This window comes from Caloenas nicobarica, chromosome 1 (assembly GCF_036013445.1).
Source record: "Caloenas nicobarica isolate bCalNic1 chromosome 1, bCalNic1.hap1, whole genome shotgun sequence".
Lineage (NCBI taxonomy): Eukaryota > Metazoa > Chordata > Aves > Columbiformes > Columbidae > Caloenas > Caloenas nicobarica.
Window position 1 is genome coordinate 37,963,549 of NC_088245.1, and position 21,605 is coordinate 37,985,153.

General features: G+C 41.1%; 1 protein-coding gene across 5 annotated transcripts in view; it reads right to left on the bottom strand.

The window, feature by feature from the left end:
• Positions 1–20,881, bottom strand: part of GRIP1 (glutamate receptor interacting protein 1) — a 224,981-nt gene extending 204,100 nt beyond the window's left edge. For all 5 annotated transcript variants that reach the window (XM_065627702.1, XM_065627693.1, XM_065627683.1 and 2 more), the window contains exon 1: positions 20,749–20,881. In XM_065627702.1, the coding sequence (XP_065483774.1) occupies positions 20,749–20,881 (133 nt within the window). The remainder of the gene's footprint in view (positions 1–20,748) is intronic.
• Positions 20,882–21,605: the final 724 nt, after the last annotated feature.

The following is a 21,605-nucleotide window of genomic DNA, read 5'->3' on the forward strand; positions in this document are numbered from 1 at the left end:
TGTAACCACCTTTTTTTTTTTTTCACTCTATTTTTAACAGTATTATTAACCCTCTCCTAATTTTACAGCAAAATTAGTTGTCCTTTTTTTGGTCAACTTAAGTGGTTATAGAAGAAAACTATATAAAGTCAATATTATGAGAGAAAAAGGAACAAAATAATGATCTTTGATATTTTAATCCCCACTTTACCACTCTGAAAACCTTGTGCAAACATAAAAATGTGGATGTTATCCGGTAATGTTATCACCAGATTTCAGCAGAACAAAATGAAAAGATTTTGAGAGTCTTAGCATTATGGGAAATTGTAGCAGAGTAAGGCTTTAAAAAAAAGGCACTGTAATTTCCATTTTACGTTTGTTAAACAGTCACATTGTCACGTTTTAATTGCATCTTTTTTAATACACTTTCTTGCTACATCCAGAGGTGAGACATTTCCCAGTAAAGAAGAAAAATATTTCCCACAGTCACAAAGCACTTTCAAAGCCTCAAGTGACAGCGCAGTTTCAGTGATAAAACAATACAGTTTTGTAGCACACAACTGTCTCTACTACACTCTATTAATTCTTGCCCACTGACATTACAAACACCCTCTGCATTGTTCGTATTTTAATAAACCTCTCCAGAGTCTCCTTTTAATTAGATAGATATATACACACACCAAGCTCCTGGTTTTTACTCTTTTATTGAATAATTTTAGTTAAATTAGCTCTCCAACTAGCAAGATTTCCTCATTATCACCAAAAGCTTTGATTTCTGCAAATCTGCTTACAGTGTCCATTGCTATGACTCAAGGTATTTAAGAGCTGGACTTCACAGAGGATGCAAGGAAAAGCACTGTTCCTTCACCACGTCTGAATACAAATCCCAATGTTTTGCTTTGGTTTGGTGGTGAGGTTTTTGACCTTTAAGAGTGCTGTTTCTCCGTACTTCTTGGGCCATAAAATAGTTCTTCACAGCGGGCACGCTGTCAGAGCCCTGCCATACATTCAAGTAGCACAAGGATGCTGAATCTATGGCTCACCAGGAGTATACAACCAAACAGGTGCTGTGTCCCAGCTGCCCCCTTCTCCAAGGGCATCCTGGCCAAAGCTCAGCCTGCTCGCCAACGGCAGCCCAGTTGTGGTCCATGCCCATCTAGAGCAGACGCTGAGCACACGAGGGATGGAAGAGCAGCTACTGGCTCCCTCAGAAGGGGGAAAGGTGGGAGATCAGTGCTACGGTCAGAACAAAACACACCTCTCTATCTGAATTATGTCTAAAAAATATACATAAAGTAACATGTAATTATATTAGATTTAAATAGCAATTATGTGAAGCCCTAAAAAAAAAATCAACATTATGAACAAAACTTGCAGGGGGATGGGAGACATGCAGCTGTACAGTAAAAGGAATTATTACTTCAGTATATCGACTAACTGGATTAACTACGATCTTTGCAGAAGTAAATACAATCCCTCTTACCTACTTCAAAGGTCTCTCATTCAGGCCATGTTTCCACAAAGTCGAATCAACGTTTATGTTACATAGATTTCTGTACACTATTCATATAAGGTCATGGGGAACTACTCACAGGCAGATGATGTTTCTTAAGAAGCACACAGCTTCTGAGATATCGAAACATGGCTCAGAAAACAATCACAGCCACCACGTACCCCACTGCATTATAATGTGCTTTTTTAAGGCCATTGTCTCTTTGATGCTGGACTTCCGATAATTTTGATCATTTAGAACTTTGGTTTCTTTTTTTTTTTTTTTCTTTCCCTGCCCCCCTCCTCCCCTGACTTTTCAAGCTGTGTGATGCAGCTGCCATCTCTGACATGAGAAGCTATGGGAAATAACAAATGAATGCAACCTGGCAGCTTACCTTGAGCGACTCGAGCCCTCAAGGAACAACGCTGTCTACTGACTGAGAGTGTTAGTAGCCTTCTTTAGCCCATTATGACACAGATCCTCTCGAGACCGTATCCTTACAGCCCAGAGCATCTTCTGTTAAGTACCAGGTTGAGCCACAAGCTTGCAGGAAGCCCACAACCAAACCTTAAGTTCTGGAGCCCTTTCCGACCTGTCTACTCCATGACTATAAGCCAACTGCATTACGCAAATATTCAGTACTAACACGATTGCTTTATCATAACACATCAAGTATGTGCCTCTCTCAAAAACAGGGTTTTATGAAGAAGCTGGAACAAACATTCAGTGATTTAATGCTGCTCTAGAGAGCACTTGCAAGTGACTCTAGACAGTACGCTGTCCTGCATTTAAGTGGATTTTTAGGAACTGAGTGATTTCTTTCTTCCCAGAAGGCTGGAAGACTTTTCTTAAAATATCTCAAGTGTGTGCATGTGTACACCCACACACAGAGTAATTGACTGCAGTACAAGATTACCACCAACAGCAAACAACTACAGAGAGACCTCTGTTAGCGCAAAAGATTTGCTTCTTCTCCATGACCACAGTCATGGAAAGACATGCTACAGGCTGCAATTTCAGATTATTTGTATCACATGCAGCTATCAGAAATTTCTTGCATTACCATGTCTGAGGCCTCAAACAATCCATGCACACTTGTGCACGTGTATAAATGAGATCATTTTTATAATTTTCATGCCCTTCCACAGCACAAGCATAGCTCGAACAACCTCATGAAACCATGCGGCTAAGAAACACACAGAAACCAGCAAGGCAAATTCTATCAGCCAACCTCACTACGCTAAACGCAGCTCTCTGCAACCCAGGTATCTTCCTTATAACACCTGCTCTTCCATTAGCATGGCAAAGGGAAGCCATGGGGGAGAGACAGTGGGAGCTGAAGATCTGGCCCTGTATGTCTGGGTTCCATTCTAAAAAGAAGAAAAGCAATCTCCAAGCAAGATGTGGGCATGGGTTAACCTGTTTAAAGGACTCCTTATAACCACTGCTCATAACAAAGTCCAAGCTGAAGAATTTTCAGCAAGAATGTTCAAGAGGTACCTCGCCTTCCAGTGCACCAGCATTATTATTACGTTACAGATCTCACCGTTTTAATCATTAAGAGCCTGGAAACTCATGTTGAGAGACAAGTATGATAGCAATGCATGGATATATTCACTGACATTTAATATAGTCACTTTGATTAATTATTAAATCTCTGAAATGAACTTGGTGCTTGAAATGGCTTCTCAAAGGGTCCAATGTTCCCATTAGCAAATTAACTTTACTCTCAACAGTTGGCATTAGTTGCTTGGAAACAATTACATTATTTAAGACATCTAGACACACTTCATTTAATCCACCAACCCCCCCAAACTGGTTTCCCCAAAACTGATAGAGTCATTCCCTGTTCAACAGATTTACTTTTTCTTGATATTGCCTACATAACCTGGCATCAAATTTTCAAAAATAGCATCTTTGCAATCACTGACCCTACATTTAAGTTCATCCAGTATGTCCAGACGCTTTCAAAGTTGAAAGCAAGAAGCATGAAGTTTGCTCGAAAAGACAATTCAGGATAGTCAATCAGTCAGTACAGGAAAAGCTAGTGAATCAAACCACCAAATATACCTAAGGTAAAAAAATAATAATTGCAAAGCTTTTTGTTTCCCTTAATTCAGTAGATGTCTCTTTAAAAAAAAAGTAATTTCATACAAAGAGTCAATATCTAACCAGCATTAATTAGACAAGAAAAAACTCACAGCTAGGAGCATTTTACAACTGTAAACAAAGAGTAAATGTATCTTGCTGACACAAAGAAAAATCTTTATTTTTCGTACAAACATTTTAAAATTCACTCTTCTCTAATTCTCATGAAAGTACTGGTTAGGTCAGTAAGTGCGGGACCTGATTTGACCCAAAAAGGCTAAAAATGGGAACTGCTTCATCACTGATGCCCACCTGTTACTGGTGCTTTTGGGAGAGGCCACGAAGGAGAACTGGGGCTGTGCAGAGGCAGATAAAGCCATGTCAGTGCAGGACAGGCCCCTGCCCACAGCCACCACAGCAGCTGGGACACGACCTTCAGCCTTCTCTTTGGGAGCAAGGCCAGGAAGCCCCACCAGCCCCTACCACCACCTGAACCACAGCAGGTCAGCGTGACACCAATGGATGTGGATCTTGAGCTTCAAGCACTAAAACAAGCCAGAAAAAAAACAGGTTTAATTCTTGGCCCGACACAGTCCCTCAGTAGACCAAGATGGGATGTGGCTGAGATATCGTAAGAAAGATCTGGCCTTCTGCTAGACACTGTTCATGCCTGCTACGGCAGTGCTACAAACCTGTTACTTACTTTTATACCATTCATCAGTCTTACTTGAGGGTGTATGTGGGCCAGTTACTTTAATTTCTGTAAAACAACTCTCATTCCCCCACATTCTTTGACGTCTTGGTTTCAAACTAAATAAAGTGAGGAAGTGAAAACAAATCTTCATTTTCTGTAACAGTGCTAGCCCCACTGGTGGCTTAAAAAAACCAAGGTTTCCAACACAAAAATGCTGACATGTTGTTTTTAGGCAGCTTTAGGTCTTAAAATACTTGAAAAACAAGTTGTAGACTGACCGACATTTTAAAATAATTTTTTAATTCTGCATCTCTGAGTGGCTCCTGGAGTTAAAGGTTATCCAGAAGTCACAAACCTTTTCCCCAGAGCAGACTCACAATCTTGAGATTGACACACACTGTTCTGTACAGAAAACAATTCACAGAGGGGGGAAGAAGCCCATCTATTGCATCCATTTGCACACTACATAAAATCCAATGTAGACAAAGCTGTTCTTAGCCTTCAGATTCATCAGCATGTCAAGATAAACCAAAGCACACAGAGAAACCACAAAATATTTTGCCTTCAGTAGGTCTGTATCTGATGTGCCCAAGGAGAAGGCCTGAGGCCAGATTTGGTGCTAAGGCTCATCTAGGAAAACTGTACTTACGCCTGCTAATGGGCAGAGAGAGTCCTGGAATGGGTGAGGACACTGTCCTGTCTCTGGCACCTCCTCACCCAGTGCCTCTGCTCCCCATTCCCACAGCAGAAATATATAGACTGTCAATGAAGTAAAAAAAACAACCAAAAAAAGAGTTAAAATAAAATAATTTTTTTTTAAAAAAATCCTCCTACACTTCGATCATTCTTCAAGGAATGACAGGTTGAGATTTGCTTTACTATTCACCACCAGCTAGCAAACATTAGTAAAAGAAATTGCTGGTGTCCCCACATGCCAAGTGTTGTCCATCAGATCACGAGCAGCACACAAGTATCTGCCCAAGGGGACAGACCGGCAGACTGCTGGTGGACAGGCCTGGGAGGGACATGTCCCCAACACACGCAGTACAGAGGAATGTCTTCACGTTGATTAAATATTTATTTTCTTATTCCCCATGGCAAAAATACAGAGCTGGGGAAATAACTTACTGATAGAAACTCAAAGATGTTTGAAGTGGTCATAGCCCTTGAGGATACAGGAACTTTGCCTGTTACAGAGGTTGCTCATTTTTTTCCCCTCAACAATTCAAACAGGCTCATTGCGAGGAAATGCAGCTTATCTACACTTGAGAAGCAGCATAAGGGGATTTTGTACATGCTGTTCTTGAAGGAACTTTCTGCTCAAAAGTAACGATTCCCGAGTCATATGCACACACACATATTTGAGTTGAAATTTCAACATCAACTGGTTTTTTTTCCCTAATAATTGCTCTCAAAGGAGAAGCTCAGGAGTGCCCATGCCCCCTCCAAACACCACAAGTACCTTCACATAGTAAGGGCAGTCATTCAGTTCTGCATTAGACCCAAGTCTAACTGCAGACACAGCGACCAAAGCTTTGTATCTTTGTTCTCTGCACTGCGACCCAAAGCTCCAGACTTAAATGATTTATTCCACAGTGACTGCACCTCGGAAGTCTGCTTTGTCACAAGTTCTTCGGGTCTGTCTTTTCACACATCTGAAGAAACAACACTGAGCTGCTCTAGCAGAGAGATCAATACAAACACACAGATAACCTTTTGCCACTTCCAGTCTTTTACACCCTACCAAAAAACCCCTCAAGCTGTCACTTACCCACATGTGCATTTTCTATGTATGTGTACAGACGAGCTCAGCTCCTGTCCAAAACTCAGTCTACAACTTCAGCATCCCCACTGGCCTCCACACCAAAGGAAGCACACATTTGTTTGCCTGGATTCTGCAATAAGTAATTGGATTTCATACAGTAAATAGCAGCAGTCAGGTCTTCCCTAAAGCTACACCTGAAACCATTTTCCTCCAATAAATACAATACATAAAATTAAAAAAAAAAAAAAAAAAAAAAATCACTGTACTTGACAGGCAATTTAACACATTTAGTATTTGCTACAATACATCCATCTACTTCAGTTTTTGCTCAGTGGAAGAGCATTTGGGAGTCAGTGTTAAATAAGCCTCACTTTTTTTTTTCCCCTCCTTCCCTCTCCTCCCTCCCAGCAGCATTACAGTTTAAATGTTATTATTATTACAGGTTAAAATTTTAAATTCTAAGTGAAGGCTCATGTATAAAAGATATTGGCAAGAATAATTGGCTTTTTCAAAGAAAATAAATCAGCAGTAAACTGTATTAATCTATTATTGAATTCTGTGCTCCAGGCTAGTGGATCCTGTCAACAGTGGTCCTTCAGACCCACGTTTTCCACTTCAGCTTTAATGAACAAGGTTGAAATCATGCATTGAAATGAAATAATGCAGAACTAATCAACTGGCTTTGTTTTTGAAGTCTGAACAATTTCACTTGTGAACCAAAATGAAATAAAACTGCGCATGCTTACAAATTGTCTTAGAGGAAACAATCCAAGGATGCTGATCTCTCAGTCAAAATATCTTTTTCTCTCTTCCAGAAAGTGGAACAGAGTACAGAAACACAACACAAACAACAATCATTTGGAAGAAACTCTTAGAATTACTTTTTTATTCTATCCATACACGCTATTTTCTTTAGTGTTCACTGCTACAGACCCATATATCCAACCTCTGCCAGTGGGATTACTCACACTAATGCAGTTACATTCCTGGCACTTGCAGGACCAAATCTTTGGCTGGCCTACACCAAGGCACAGCCAAGACAATAAAAAAATGCTCACAAAACCCCATTGTCAATTCTACAAATCTGCTTGATAAAATAAACACCAACCAGGAAAAGTGCAATCACTGCAGACTGATATTTCAGAGCTTTGTTTCCCATGCATCAGATATAAATAAACAAATAAATCTTCCATGCATCTTCAGATGCATGGAAAAAAAAAAAAACAAAACCAACATTAATACCCCCGTCCACAATCTCTGCATAAAACAGCTGAATTTGCAGATACAAAGGCTATTTGAACTTTGCTTCCTCTGCTTCTTCCCCGGACAGCTTCCTATTCACTTTTTTTTTTTTTTACCTAGTCTTAAGGCATCCCTAGTGGCCTTAGGTCAAGCCTAAAGGCAGGTCATATACATCTCAAGCTGCAGACTATGCTGTCACATCAACAACCAACCATGCTCCTGGTTTGCTGAGCAGCACGGACAGTTCTGTTTAAATAAATCAGTAGAAAGAGCAGCTGTCAGTCACAATACTAGTAACTTGTGGTTTTTAAAAGAAAAACACATACTGTAGACCATGAGCAGGAGTTTTCTGCTTTTTATTAATAAAGACACACACCCATGTATCCATCCTTTCTAATCTGAATGTGACCAGAAAGCCCTTACTTGCATGAGGGCTTAAATGACTGCAGATGGGATGTGTTACCTTCCTCCCCTTCATGATATTATTCAATTTTATGACAAAACTGCAAGAAAAATATTTCTTATATTGCAAATTTTGGGGGTAATGTGTACCATAATTGCATTTTTCAAGTATTTTAAAAGACTTCAGGATATGTGAAGAGAAAAGGCTTCCAGGTTTGTGATTCAGAAAATTCATGAAATTTCAACTTTGGGAAAACAAACCAACTCATAAACCGGGGTTACTCAATTGCCCAAAGCCCAGTTGAAGAATTAATGAACTATATACATCAGTAAAGGGAAAAAAAAAAAAAACCACGCCACAGTACACAGTAGGCTGAATGTAATACTGAAAGACCAAATTGTGTGTTCTCTCATTTAGATATAATCACCTAACCTCTCCCTCCATGCTGTGGTATTTGTTACTCTATCAGACTGGACTTCAAAAACTGACAAAATTTCCAGATTCCACAGCTGAAATTAGTAGCCTAAATCCAGATAAATGACCCAGTGATCTTCTGGGAAGCACTGATGTCACCATCACAAAACCAGGACAACTGATCATTTCCAATCACTACTATAATTTAAAAAAAAAAAAAAAAAAAAAAAAAAATCAGGACAATTCACCTATTAAACTACTACAGATTTTTAAATATTACTGGTTTCTCAGATTCTTTTTTAAGTTTAATTTAGCTCTGCATTTAAAAAATATAAATTGCTACTAAGAAAACACGAACAGTAATTACAGGAACAATTTTAACTGTTTAGAGAAGCAGTTAAAATTAGCAGAAATGATCATAAGTGTTTTATTAATTACCTTCTGTAGGTTAGTGAAAATCAAGTTAAATTTTTCTCCTTATTTATACATATCCCCATATCACTTAGTGTGTGTGTATATGTATATATATCTCTAAGCTATAAAGCTGCTGCTACTTATTATCCATTAATCATGTAAGACATACTTACCAAGTCATCAAGACTTAAAAGACATGTTTAAAAAATAAGAGATCACTGACCAAAACTACATTTTCTTTACCTGTAGATCCACTGACAGTTCACCAGTGTGTAAAATACCAACACACTGAAGCTATGTGATAATTAGTTCCAAGCAAATACTTTCACATAATTTTTTAAATTGCCTTGATGAAATGCTTTGAGAAATATATAAGATTTGAGCATTTTGCATATATTAAAGCTATTTTCATACAATGGAGCAGTGTGTTACCTTGGCTGCCTTCTCTACTCACAGTGATGTAACTCTTGAGTAATTATGCCACCGGCACTACATTTTTGTAACAGACTTAAACCAACAGCTAATAAACTTTTGTCATTATCTATGAGGAAGAAAACAACCTCCTGTGAATGGACATGTGGTTGTAAAAAGCCCAATTATCTGTCCAGCACAAAGAACCACCAACTCTGGGCTGCAACTAGAATGGCCTTCGACAGTTTTGTTCAGTCTCTGGAAACAATTCACAGTGCACAGTCTGCCCTACAAAATCCACAGCCGTTCAGATCCATTATAAGAGCCCAAGTTCAGAGAAGTTGGGGGGGGTGGGGGCAGAAAAAAAGAAACTATAAAGGAGCACTGTTTTCTACCCGCCCAAGAACAAAACACAAGCACTGAATTGCAGCACACCAATCAAGTCCTGGTTACAAAACGATAATTTTCAGTGCTTTCTCTATCCCTATGACATGCTCAGGAGCGGCAGTATTTCAAAGGAGGGCCGTACTCTTTCCAGTAGACAAACCTCTCCCTCCCGCTCTCCTCCACCCCTGGGTACTCCCAGCCTGAACGAGCCAGCAGAGATGTACATGGTGACTGAGGAGCAGAGGAACGTTATCGACACTCACATGTTTAAATATACTTCTGTTTTTGTAATTATGCTTAGAGTATCCCAAGAAAAATGTAAGCAGATCATTAACGCCCTAAGCTCGAGAAGACTTCTTTTTTTCAGGCGGGTTATGGCAGAAGTGAATGGCAACAGATTTTTAAGTGCTGAGGACTCCTGCGTGACTCCTCCGGAAAACTTCTGGGGAGTCCAGGTGAAATATGGGTCAAGTTACAGAGGGAGCATTTCAGAGATAACCAAAGCATCACTAAATTCATAGGGATTTCACAGAAGCCAGTGGTTCCACCGTCTTGCTGCACTCCACTTCATTTAATTATTGATGGGCAGTTATAAGCACCGGCCTGGAGAGCTCACAGAAGTCACTCCTGTCTCCTTTTAGCAATGAAAGGGAATATCGCACTTTCATGACAAGCCACGCAAAATTCTACCAACACCCAACAAAAAATCAGTGTTCCTGCTTCCAAAACTGTAAATGCCACCAGACATATTTGTGTTTGCTGACAATTGACCTGAGCACTGCTGCTGGCAGCGCTCTGTCAGAGATTCAGGCTCCCTCCCAACTTTCCTTCACAGGCATCTTCTCATTTCCCCTAAAACAGGCTGTCAGATGTGACATCCCTATCAGACAGCATGGCAAACATCCCTTTTGATTTCCAAGCACTCAGTGCTAATCACAGAATCACAGAATGTCAGGGACTGGAAGGGACCTCAAAAGATCATCCAGTCCAATCCCCCTGCCGGAGCAGGAACACCCAGATGAGGTTACACAGGAGGCGTCCAGGCGGGTTTTGAATGTCTCCAGAGAAGGAGAATCCACAACCTCCCTGGGCAGCCTGTTCCAGGGCTCTGTCACCCTCACCGTGAAGAAGTTTCTTCTCAAATTTAAGTGGAACCTCTTGTGTTCCAGCTTGAACCCATTACCGCTTTTCCTACCAGTGGTTGTCACCGAGAAGAGCCTGGCTCCATCCTCCTGACACTCATCCTTTACGTATTTATAAACATTAACGAGGTCACCCCTCAGTCTCCTCTTCTCCAAGCTAAAGAGACCCAGCTCCCTCAGCCTTTCCTCATAAGGGAGATGCTCCACTCCCTTCATCATCTTTGTGGCCCTGCGCTGGACTCTCTCCAGCAGTTCCCTGTCCTTCTTGAACTGAGGGGCCCAGAACCAGACACAATATTCCAGATGAGGTCTCACCAGGGCAGAGTAGAGGGGAAGGAGAACCTCTCTCGACCTACTAACCACCCCCCTTCTAATACACCCCAGGATGCCATTGGCCTTCTTGGCCACAAGGGCACAGCGCTGGCTCATGGTCATCCTGCTGTCCACCAGGACCCACAGGTCCCTTTCCCCTACACTGCTCTCTAATAGGTCATTCCCCAACCTATACTGGAACCTGGGGTTGTTCCTGCCCAGGTGTAAGACTCTGCACTTTCCCTTGTTATATTTCATTAAATTTTTCCCTGCCCAACTCTCCAGCCTGTCCAGATCTCGCTGGATGGCAGCACAGCCTTCTGGCGTGTCAGCCGGCACCGCAGCTCCTGCCGTGACTCATCTTTGAGAGGGGCCTGTTGACTACACAACTTCAGCTGGGCTCCTACAAACGGGGCACAGGTAGCAGCTCACCACAGCTTTACATTATTTTCTACTCTAACCTGCAGAAAGCAAGGGTAAAATGTAATATAGTTCTGTATTTAAAATATGTATTTGTGTACTATTCGTTTTTTACTGCATTTATTTGTAATACACTGTGCATGCTTTTTCTTGCCCTCCCGTCTTTCTTTTTTTAATAGCAATGCTACCAGCTGGCAGAATAGCAACAAGGTGTATTTGTTGAGCGAGGAGTTTCCCCCTCTGGGAGCGGGACAGTGTTACCAAAATAACAGATCTGAGCAGCCACAGAGTGTGTTAAACATACCCAAAGGAAGCATTTGTGAATAAATTTGAAAGCACAATTTACTGATTTAATACTTCACATGGTATCTGTGTACTTTTGGTTTCACTTTCATAGTTTCATTTGAAAGTACTGCCCCCACAGCTGTGTTTAATCATCCTTTTCTCCTTTCTGCCTTCTATAGTCCTCCTTTCTTCTCCAACCAACGTTCCCTTTCATAAAATCACAGAATATTTGAGGTTGAAGGAGCCCTCTGGAAGTCCCCTGGCCCAAGTCCCCTGCTCAGAGCACAGCCAGATTTGAAGGGATCTAACTTCAATAGGTAGATCAAGGTGTTTGCAGCCTTGTCCTGTTTTGTGTATCTCCAAAGAAATTTCTCTACCGTCCCCTAAGTATCTTCTCTTCCACCTTCTTTGCCCTCTTCAACTCCACACCCAAGCACGTACACACAGGTTTTGCAAGCACTAGGGCTACAAATACAAGCCTGATTTTGACAGCTGGAAAACCATCTCTGGTGGCCTATCTTCAGTGTCAAGCTTAGGCAGAAGATGTGGTGTCCATGCGCCTTACAGAAAGGCTCACGTTTAGCAAGTACAGAATAGGCTGGGCAAACCTGAAGGGTTCACTCCTTGCTCCAGCAGGTCTTCCAGACCCCGCAGACTCCTGCAGGGTGGTGACATCTCACACCTTCTCTGGCACCCTGACGCTCCTCTTCAGTTCGGCTCTTCCCTTGGCCACCTTTCCAAGGATAGTTCTCCGTGAATGTCTCTCGTCATCTGTTCAAAGTCCACATGGACAGCAGAAAAATAAACTTGATTCCTCTTTCCTCTGTCCCACAGCTGCCCATGGTGCTCCCAGACTATATTAGAAGATCCGCTGAAGTGCCATGTGTGCGATTCAGGTCCTATGGCCACTCACCAAAATTTACTTCTGCCATTTTAATAACAAGGAGATTTTGGTTCATTTATAGCAAGTATTATGCCCATAACCTGCTGTTATGGAATTCCCACTGCATGCTAAAACCCAAGGAACTGCTGCTCCATGTTCTCTACTACACGCACACCGCATCCTCCTCATTAAAAAAGCAAACTGGAAACTGCAAGTGCCTCATTTAAGAATCCCTGGCAAGCCTCAATTTGGCCTCCTTTTGCATATGTATTATAACACAATCTTTAATTACCTGATCTCCTACTTTTTCACGAGACCTTGTCTCATTTACTGTCCAGAATAAATGATTTTAACTAGTCAAAGAATTATTCAAGACTTTTTTCCCCCCCCCTCGTTGCGCAAAGTACAATTCCGTGTCTTAGTTCCCACACATTATTCAAGCCCTTCTCTCTGGACAAGCATTAACTTCTTCCTGAGCTCTTCCATGGTGCTCATCATGGCAGCATTTGACAGCTTAGCAAACACTCATTTACTTTCATAGCATAACAGTGAAGGAGAGGTACCATTAACCTCATTTCATAGGTGGAGAACTAGAGCAGAGAGAGGTTATCATCAAAGGTATGCAACAATTTAAAAGTTGCAGCCTGAGATGCCTTATGGCTGGTTTTTCAGACTAGTTAGGCTTATATATATATATATTTTTTTTTTAATTTTTATTTTTTTTTAAATATACACAAACCATACTTCCTTTGGCATGCTACAGCAGCTTGTGCCAGATACCTGCAAATTCAAGCTCTCAAGCCAGGGGAATGAGGGCTGAGCCCCGAGGGGAAGGATGGTGGGAAGTCCAGGCACTATGCTGCTCCAGGACTCGGCGCAGCCTCTGAATCTGTCACAAGTGCCACACAAAAATGAGCAGCAGTCCTTCATTAAGGACTCATTAAAGAGAGGCCACACTGAGGTTCTATAGGCACTCTTAGTTCTACTTCCTTTTAGATTTTGAGTAGATGCCCTCAGAAATGCAATAGTCTTGCATGTTGGTTTGTGTGTAATTTCCTGGGTTTCAGAGTGAAACTATTATAGAAAATCCTCTGAAAAAAACAGTTACTGTTCCAGGTCAGCAGCAGTCTGCCCGTCACAGACTCCTGTGCCCAGCCACAGCACTACCCCTGCTCTTTTCTGCTGAAAAACATTACACAAAGTTGCCTAGTAAATTCTGCACACATGATGAAGACTATCAAATCTGCCTTATACAAAATACTATGGTAAACAGGTGTTTATATTCATGCTGATGATTAACTATAGCTGCTGGCAAGCCCTACTGAAAAAATACAGCAATCAGTCAATACATGTTTATAATCTCATCAGCAAGGCACTTATATTGTTGTTTCCTTCTTCGTACCACTACTTGCTTTAAGTTTTCCATTGGAACTGGAGGCCAATATTAAAATCGACACCTCAGTAGCTGTTTTTACCTCTCTAACCTTAGGTTCATAAATCCTGATGTTTCATTCACTTCACAATATCCAAGGGGAAAAAATAATCTCATCACTACATGTTCATGATGTAACTTGGCAAAGTCATGATTAAAAACATGAACTTACACATAATTTCAGGAAGTAGAAAGTCCAGGTCTCTCTAAATTTAATTGTTTGAACCTGAATATCATATATTCTAGACATACTAAAATATAAAGGGTGTCAAATTCTCTAATATGCTGGAAGTACAACCTCATACCAGCAGCCACTATAAGAGGAGGGAAACCTATAAGAAATCCATTTCTTGAGCAAAGACAATCAAGATCTTTAATAAATCAGTAAAGAATACGACCAGAAAGTAAATGAAAGAAAAGTAGCAGAGCAATTGTACATTCATAATTGCAGAGAGAAGTGTTTATCCTTCATGCAAAGAATTATATAACTCAGGTCTCATTATTTCAGTGACTTAAAATAAATTAGCTGGTTTCCCTCCAGGAACTCTAAAGCAATGTTTTACCATCCGTGCTGTGTGCTGCCCCAGGAGCCTAAGGGCCACTTGTAGAAGAGCTCCAAAGGGTCATTTAAAAAAGGAATCCTACTGCTAACAAAATTAAATTAGCTATTGTACCACTGGCTTGGCGGGGGGCGGGGGGAAATAAAATTCTGTGGCCTGTTTCATGGATTACAAAAACATTTCACCAAAACTCACACGCACCTGCCTAGAGGAACCACATTGCTCCACTCCTGTGAGGAACCCCACAGCCTCAGGTGTCTCACTGGGTATCATGCTAGTACACATATAACATCGATTTAATTATCATGTAAACAATATAACATGGGTAAAGCCACTATCCAAAACAGCTTAAGCATTTACAAACACAAGCCCCATCCCAAGACTTACAGGCTTTTAACTAAGATAAAACAAGACAGGAGTAAAATAAGATTTTAATAAATGCATATTTCTTACAGGCTGGGAAGGCCTAAATAGTTTCATGGGATGCTCAAAAGCTGCTAGCTAACCCATTCCTACTAGCTTGTTTTATGTAAAATGAGAATAATATGTAATACTTCTCCAGCTCTTGGGTGGTTCTAGAAAGGATACATTCACTAACGACCGTAACAAACAAGATGTATATGAACAGGGTCACCTCCAAAACACACACAGCTCATCAGAAGTCAAGTGACCCTCTGCAAGTGGATGGTTGTCAAGAAAAACGAAACTGCACTTGATGCAATGACCAACTGTTTAAAAAAAAAAAAAAAAAAATCCAGAATCTAACACACATGAAAATACAAAAGCAACTGAAACGGCATGAGGGTACAACACTTTTATCTAATGAGTTCCTGAATTCTTTCCAAAATAGAAAACGTTATAATTGGCACCTGCACAGGGGAAGTTTATGCTGGAAGTGGACGTAGAGACAGTCACTTGCTACCACTTTTGTTTCCTTCAGAAATCTCTGAATGGGAAAGTTGATACTGTCTGTCCTCGCAATAAAGCTTAAATACAGTCACCTTGTTTGTCACTATGCCTGGCTTGCAAACCGGCACTGGACGGTGGCCCCGTGACAATAGAGTCTCCCTGGCCACGGGCATCACATCCCTTTCTTGCTGGACTTGTGGTGTTGGGGTTATCCAGACCTCAGGAAAAAAGTTATTTATGGAAAACAGACTGAAGAACTTTAGTACATTAATGAAAACCTTTAGGGTCCAACAATCACGAGACGGTCTCTAAGGAAAAGGAACTAAGTTTTAATAAATTTTAGTTATTTAAAACAAAGATTACTTTCATTGTCTTTTCAAGGCCTGCCATATTCTCTGCTCAGGTTACCAAGCCTTTTTTCTTTGTAGCCTGCAACAAATCTATTACCTTTAGTTTCAATGAAAGCTGAGATTTTACTGTACTGACTGACAAGATCTGGGATTGGAGGAGAAATACACACCACACCACCCCCACTCACATATCCATTTAAACTGGAGACTGGCAACACACACTCTTTGAAAAATGAAAAGCGCTTGTCCTGCATTCCTCACCCTTAAGATCAATTAACATCTCTGCAACCTAAGCTAGAGATATTCAATACCCTTGTTACCACATTACTCATAAAACCATTAACTCTTTTACAACCCCAATCAAATATATGAGACTGCAGCAAACAAGAACTCTTTGTACCAATTTATGAAATGGAGAATATCTTGACAAGAGCAACGTCGCTTTTGACCGCAGCATTAAGAAGCCATAGGCACATCACTTTCCTCGGTGTTTTGTCTTAGTGCTATTTCAGTGGCAAGTTTCTTATATCAATATTTAATATAGCTTTAAAGCCACCCAGGGTATGAAATGCAAAGACATTTATCAGCAAGCTTTTGGGAGCTGAGGGAGTTTCTGTACCATAACATTGAGTTGTGTTGGAGAATAACGCCCAAACAGAGTTTTTCTGCTGACATCATCCCAAATAGCATATCATATATGCAATATTCATTTTAACTAATTATTCCCAGATTTTAGTCAAAGAGGACATCTTCAACTTGGACTTATATAAAACTTGCAGTTTTTCCTTTTTGCCTTATTTGTTAGGCTGGGAGTCAAATACTTTGCAATGATGACATAGGGAGGGAGAGATGGGACAATCAACTGAAAGAATGGAAAGATCATCACATGCATTTTAGAGGCAAATTCAAAGAAGTTGATGTCCTGAAACTGAGGAACCAGATGATTCTCTCACAAGAATCATGAAAGAATTAATAAAGGGCATCAGAAAGAAAACCAATATGTGACTTCACTGCAGATACGCTATGGCAGACTACTTTGTCTAAAATATCAACGCTCCTGTCAAACAACAAATACTTCACAAAGTGCAGAAGAAAATTATTTGTGGGACTCTATGTGACTAAATGAACCATTTTAAAGTCAGGGCTAAAAAAATGGAACCTTCCAGGTTCGTGGGAGTTTATTAGCAGAATTATTTAAACAATGTTTTTTGGGATCAGTCTTTAACATTTTCATCACATCAACAAAGAAGATTAAATCTTGATGCCGATGGGCTATGCTGCTGATGTCACGTTGGGAGGAACGATAGAATAAGAAGAACCAATGAAAACGGAGTCTCTTTTAGTAAGGGGTAGGTGACAGAAACCAGAAGTAACATAAGTCAAAATTTAACAGTGGGTGTTCACAGCCCTCTGGACTTGTGTGGGCACATCGTGACAACCACGTTTCACACGACCTGCAAGGTTCCAAAATCAGTTGGAACAAACCCGAATCCTTCCAAGTGCTTTGCAAAATAGGAGACTTAGCACTGAAATCAGGCTGGGGTTGGGGAAAGAGGAGGGTTGTGTTTGTTTTGGTCAGAGATGACCAAATCGGGCTGGATCCCAAAAACACCTTCCTGCTCAAGATGAGGCTGAAACTCGAAGGTCTTGGCAAAATACCTTGACTTCAGAGGAAGGACTTCTGTCATTCTGGAGAGCATTCCAGGCAGCTCTGCCACACAGCATTCCTCATGTTTACTATCCATCATGGCAATAATACAGGGTGTTTCAAAAAGATGGACCCAACACGTTATAATTGCACAAAAATTTACAAGCGGTTTAATGAGTTATCAAGTTTTAGTAACCTTTCTGTAAATGCGCCATGTTCCCTCCACCCGCTGTACAGACTGTAAGAGTTTCACTCATGGGCGGTTCGTGGTTGCAGAGATATAGTGATTTCAAATCAGGTCCATATTTTCAAAACACCCTGTATAACACAGGCCTTTTTCAGGGAAAGTCTCATTAAAAGGAACAGGTTCGATGGCAGTGCCATAAAGCTGCACAAGATAAATATAATGTTCTTTAAAGCACTTTGTGCAATAAGAACCAACTTGTCTGAGTAGGTTGGGTAGCAATTTCATCATCCATTAGGTTAACACTGCAAACTCTCAACAAAATGAGCATGATGCCTGCCCCACTAATGTCAATATGTGTTTGTATACAAAAATTAATATTTTAGTTATTCTAGCATTATGTAGCACAGAAAGAGACCCTCCAGAAAGATAAGGGAGCTGATGTTGCATGTCAAAAAGGATATCCATTTAACTGAACCCAAATAGATGAAATGTCCAAGCCAAAAGATGTCTGACTCGGGAGCTGGGGTGTCTTTTTTACCCAGGGAGCTTTAGGCACAACTGCACCTTCCTTTCATCTAGCTGTGACCCAATATCACAGCTAACATGGTCTTCCATGACAAAGTTTCAAAGGAGTGAAGGCAGTATACCTGACAGCAGGAGCTACAGTATCCCAACACGCAGGCACAGCTGGGCTGAGGACAAACTAAAGTCACCTTTTTCCTGTGATTCCCACGGGCCTATTCTATTTTTAACTTTGCTTTCTTTCTGTTTGATCCTTCGGTTGTTCTAATGTAGTTTCTGCATTTTTCCTATTAATTCTGCCTTTATACAACACTCTAAGCAATATTACGAGGTGGGGGGGAAGAAAGTAACAAGCTCATAAAGTGATAGGCTCAGACAATCTTCAAATGCACTGGCTAATTGGATATATAACTCATGAATGACGATGGAGGAGGGATGGATAACAACGCAGGGAGAGGAAACTAAATCTAAAAAAGCTCCAACTCCGTTCAGTAAAATGAACAACATGTCTTTGATTTCATTAGCTCCGATACTGTGAAAATCAAACCAATAAATATGATCTTATTGTCAAGCACGCATTCTTCTAAGCATACGAATGCAGAAGGAATGGCTATTAAAGGCTCTGCAATTACTCCAGATTTGCACTGTAAACAGCATAACACCAGATCATAACGAAATTAAATATGAAACATTTCATTGTCCCCATTACGTGAAATTCAATTTCAAGAAAGCATTTATAGTAGCACCAGCGGCATCTTTTCATATTTTGTACATTGCTTTAAGTAGCTACCACAGCTACCCAACCAAAACACTGACACATACAGCACACGTAAAGACCAGGCAAAAGAAGCACTTGAGGAGCAACTGTGTTTGTGTTTTCTCTATTAACACTTCATGGCTTGAATCTCCTGTGACATGTTTTGTTTAAGTAACTGCAAGAAGTTGCAAACTCCTTGTGCATGTAACTCCACAGCACTCTGCACTGTTTTGACCATGCGATCTGAGTATTCTGATCACTGTTGTAAGAACCACTTCAAAACCTGACACACAGTCACCCACTCTGAAAGACTTATGACCTCCACAGGCTGAAGTGTGTACTATCCTTTTATTTTCTAAGTAGAATAAAAGGAAAAACCTATTAGATATGTGGCTCAATCTTCGTGCCTTACATTAAGTCAAAAGTTAATAATTTATTAATCAGCATTTGAGAAACCCTTACTACATGTGACAGTTTTGGTGGGGTTTTGCTTTCTTATTTTAAAAAACCTTCAACAACAACAATCAGCTAGGGAAATATTTTGACATACTGCTTTGACACATTCCTTTGATTTACATATTAAAGCAAGAAAAAGTTACGTACTTTCACTAACATATTTTTTGCATATTTTTCAGTCCTAAGCAGATTTAAAATTTTTATTTCTTGTGCAGAAGACTTTATGGCAATATGTCACCTGTTGCCACTGTATTGCCGCCCCCCAAATAGGTGTTTTCTTAGAAAAACTCAGTCTTAACAACACAGATGAATTATGAGATTATCAGCGTAGTAAATTTTCTTGAAAATTGAAAGAGACCAAAATTGTATTAAGGAGAAAACCAGTAAACAACCAAACACTCTGCATTAGTTTATTTTTGGAGACAATCAAGCATGGTGCACTGGGAGAAAACCAACAGGAAAAATCTCCTGCTTCCTAATTTCCCACAGGACAGCAGTACTCTGGTGCTGTAAAGCGCAATCACATTCATTGCTCTGTCTTAAAACAAATGTAAGGTCCTTGTAATTTATTTCAGCAAAATGGAAACAAAGCCAAATGACACAAAAAGATACTGACAGCAACTCGCACTGTACAGAACAACAAAAAAAGTGCATCAAACTTCATCCGCTCAACAAAAGGCACAGCTTCACTCCAAAGCTCCCAAACCACCAGCCAGAACAGCAGAAACCTTTCTAAGAAGTCATTTTTGTGCATGACTGGTTCTCCTGCCAGCAGCTCGCCCTGACAGCACTGCACGATACCCCGGGGGCAGGGGCTGAGCGTGGCTCCCCTCCCGCCAGCCCCTCTGGGCATGTCCCCTCCTCCCTCCTGGAGATGCCCAAGGCAGACCCCCACCTCCAAAACCCGACAGGTACAGAGGATAAACCCTAACGAGCTGCAGGGAACAGAGCACAGTTTGCACAGGGACTTCCGAGCAGGTGGCTTATTTTGGTTTTGGGCGAGCTGCTGCTGTCACGTGCGCGCAAGCAAACAAACCCCATCACGTAATTCTTCACCAAAGGTCCTGGACCTGGACCTGCAGCGAGGAGCCAGCCCACCTGGGTTACCTGCTGCTCAAAAGAGCAGGTCACAGCAGAAGCTCAGAGGACTAGGACGGTCTGCCTCGCAACAAACATTAATCATCAACTCCAACTTACAAATGAGCGATTGCTGCCTTTATAGCGCTTTGAAAATATCCACCATGCAGCTTTCCAAAGGCATTATACAAGGGCTACCGCCACCCTATTGCTTCTCAACACGAAGTGTTTTCACAAAAGGTTTCCAGCAGTCAGAGGCAATTAACTGCACCTGAAATCTTACCCGGGTTTGCAGACAGACCCTGCTCACTTTGAGAGCAGCTGTGCCACTTCAGCTGCTTTGTATTGTTCATCAAGCAGTCACAGCCAGATAAAGCCCTAACAGAAACTGATGTTTTAATACCTGCATGAGGCTCAGATTCTAGCAAGCAACATTGTTTGCATTTGGGGTTTTTTAAAATCTTAAAAGCATAGCATTTATCACAGTCAAAGGAAAATGAGGTTATGCAAAATACTTACTTCGGAAATGCTCTGAAGCATAGTAGTAGACATCCTCATAGCCCTCATGGTAATCCTCCTCTGGCCGGTACTTTTTGCCTTTTCTTCTTCTCGATCGTCTTATCTGCTTGACGAAGCCCAAGAAGCGCTCCATCTCCTTGCTCAGCAGCAGCAGCCGGCAGCCCCCTTCGCTCTCAGCTTCACAAAGAGCCGTCCCAGCATGAACCAACCGCCAGCACTAGAGCAAAGCTGCAGCCTCTGGCCAGCCGCTCTAGTACCATTAAAAAACCCCTCCCTTATCTCAGCTGTGACTAGAAAGCATGTTGTTTGGCCTTAAAAAAAAAAAAAATAAATACAAAGGTGGGAGGGACACTTTAACAAATCTACTGACCGGAATATTTCAACATGAAAATAGACAAAGGAGGAAAATATTGAAGGAAAGGAGAAAGTCAGGATTTCAAGTGGTTATTAAAGAGCAGAGAACAAAGTTGAAGAGAGCTGTCTGCCAGCGAGGGGAAGCCCAGCAGTGAGAGCCCCTGTCCTGTGTCTCCATCATTTGAAGAGGGGCTGGGAGGCGGGGATAGTCGTTAATCAATGGACTGAACCACATCTCAAAGCAAAACAGGTTTTCATTCGCCAGTTAAACGCTGCCCTCATATTCACCCACGCACAGGCTCAGGAGCCCGTTTGATTTCATTTGTTGTACGAAGAGGAAACACGCTGATCCATTTCTGGCATCGCATATGCTGGATGAATAAATAGCGAAGTGGTTTAATCCATACACACAGCCCACTCACCGGCAAGTGTGTGCTGAATGTGTTAATTGGAGCAGCAGGGAGAAAGCTCGGCAGCTGTTAAAAAATGACACATATACCCAC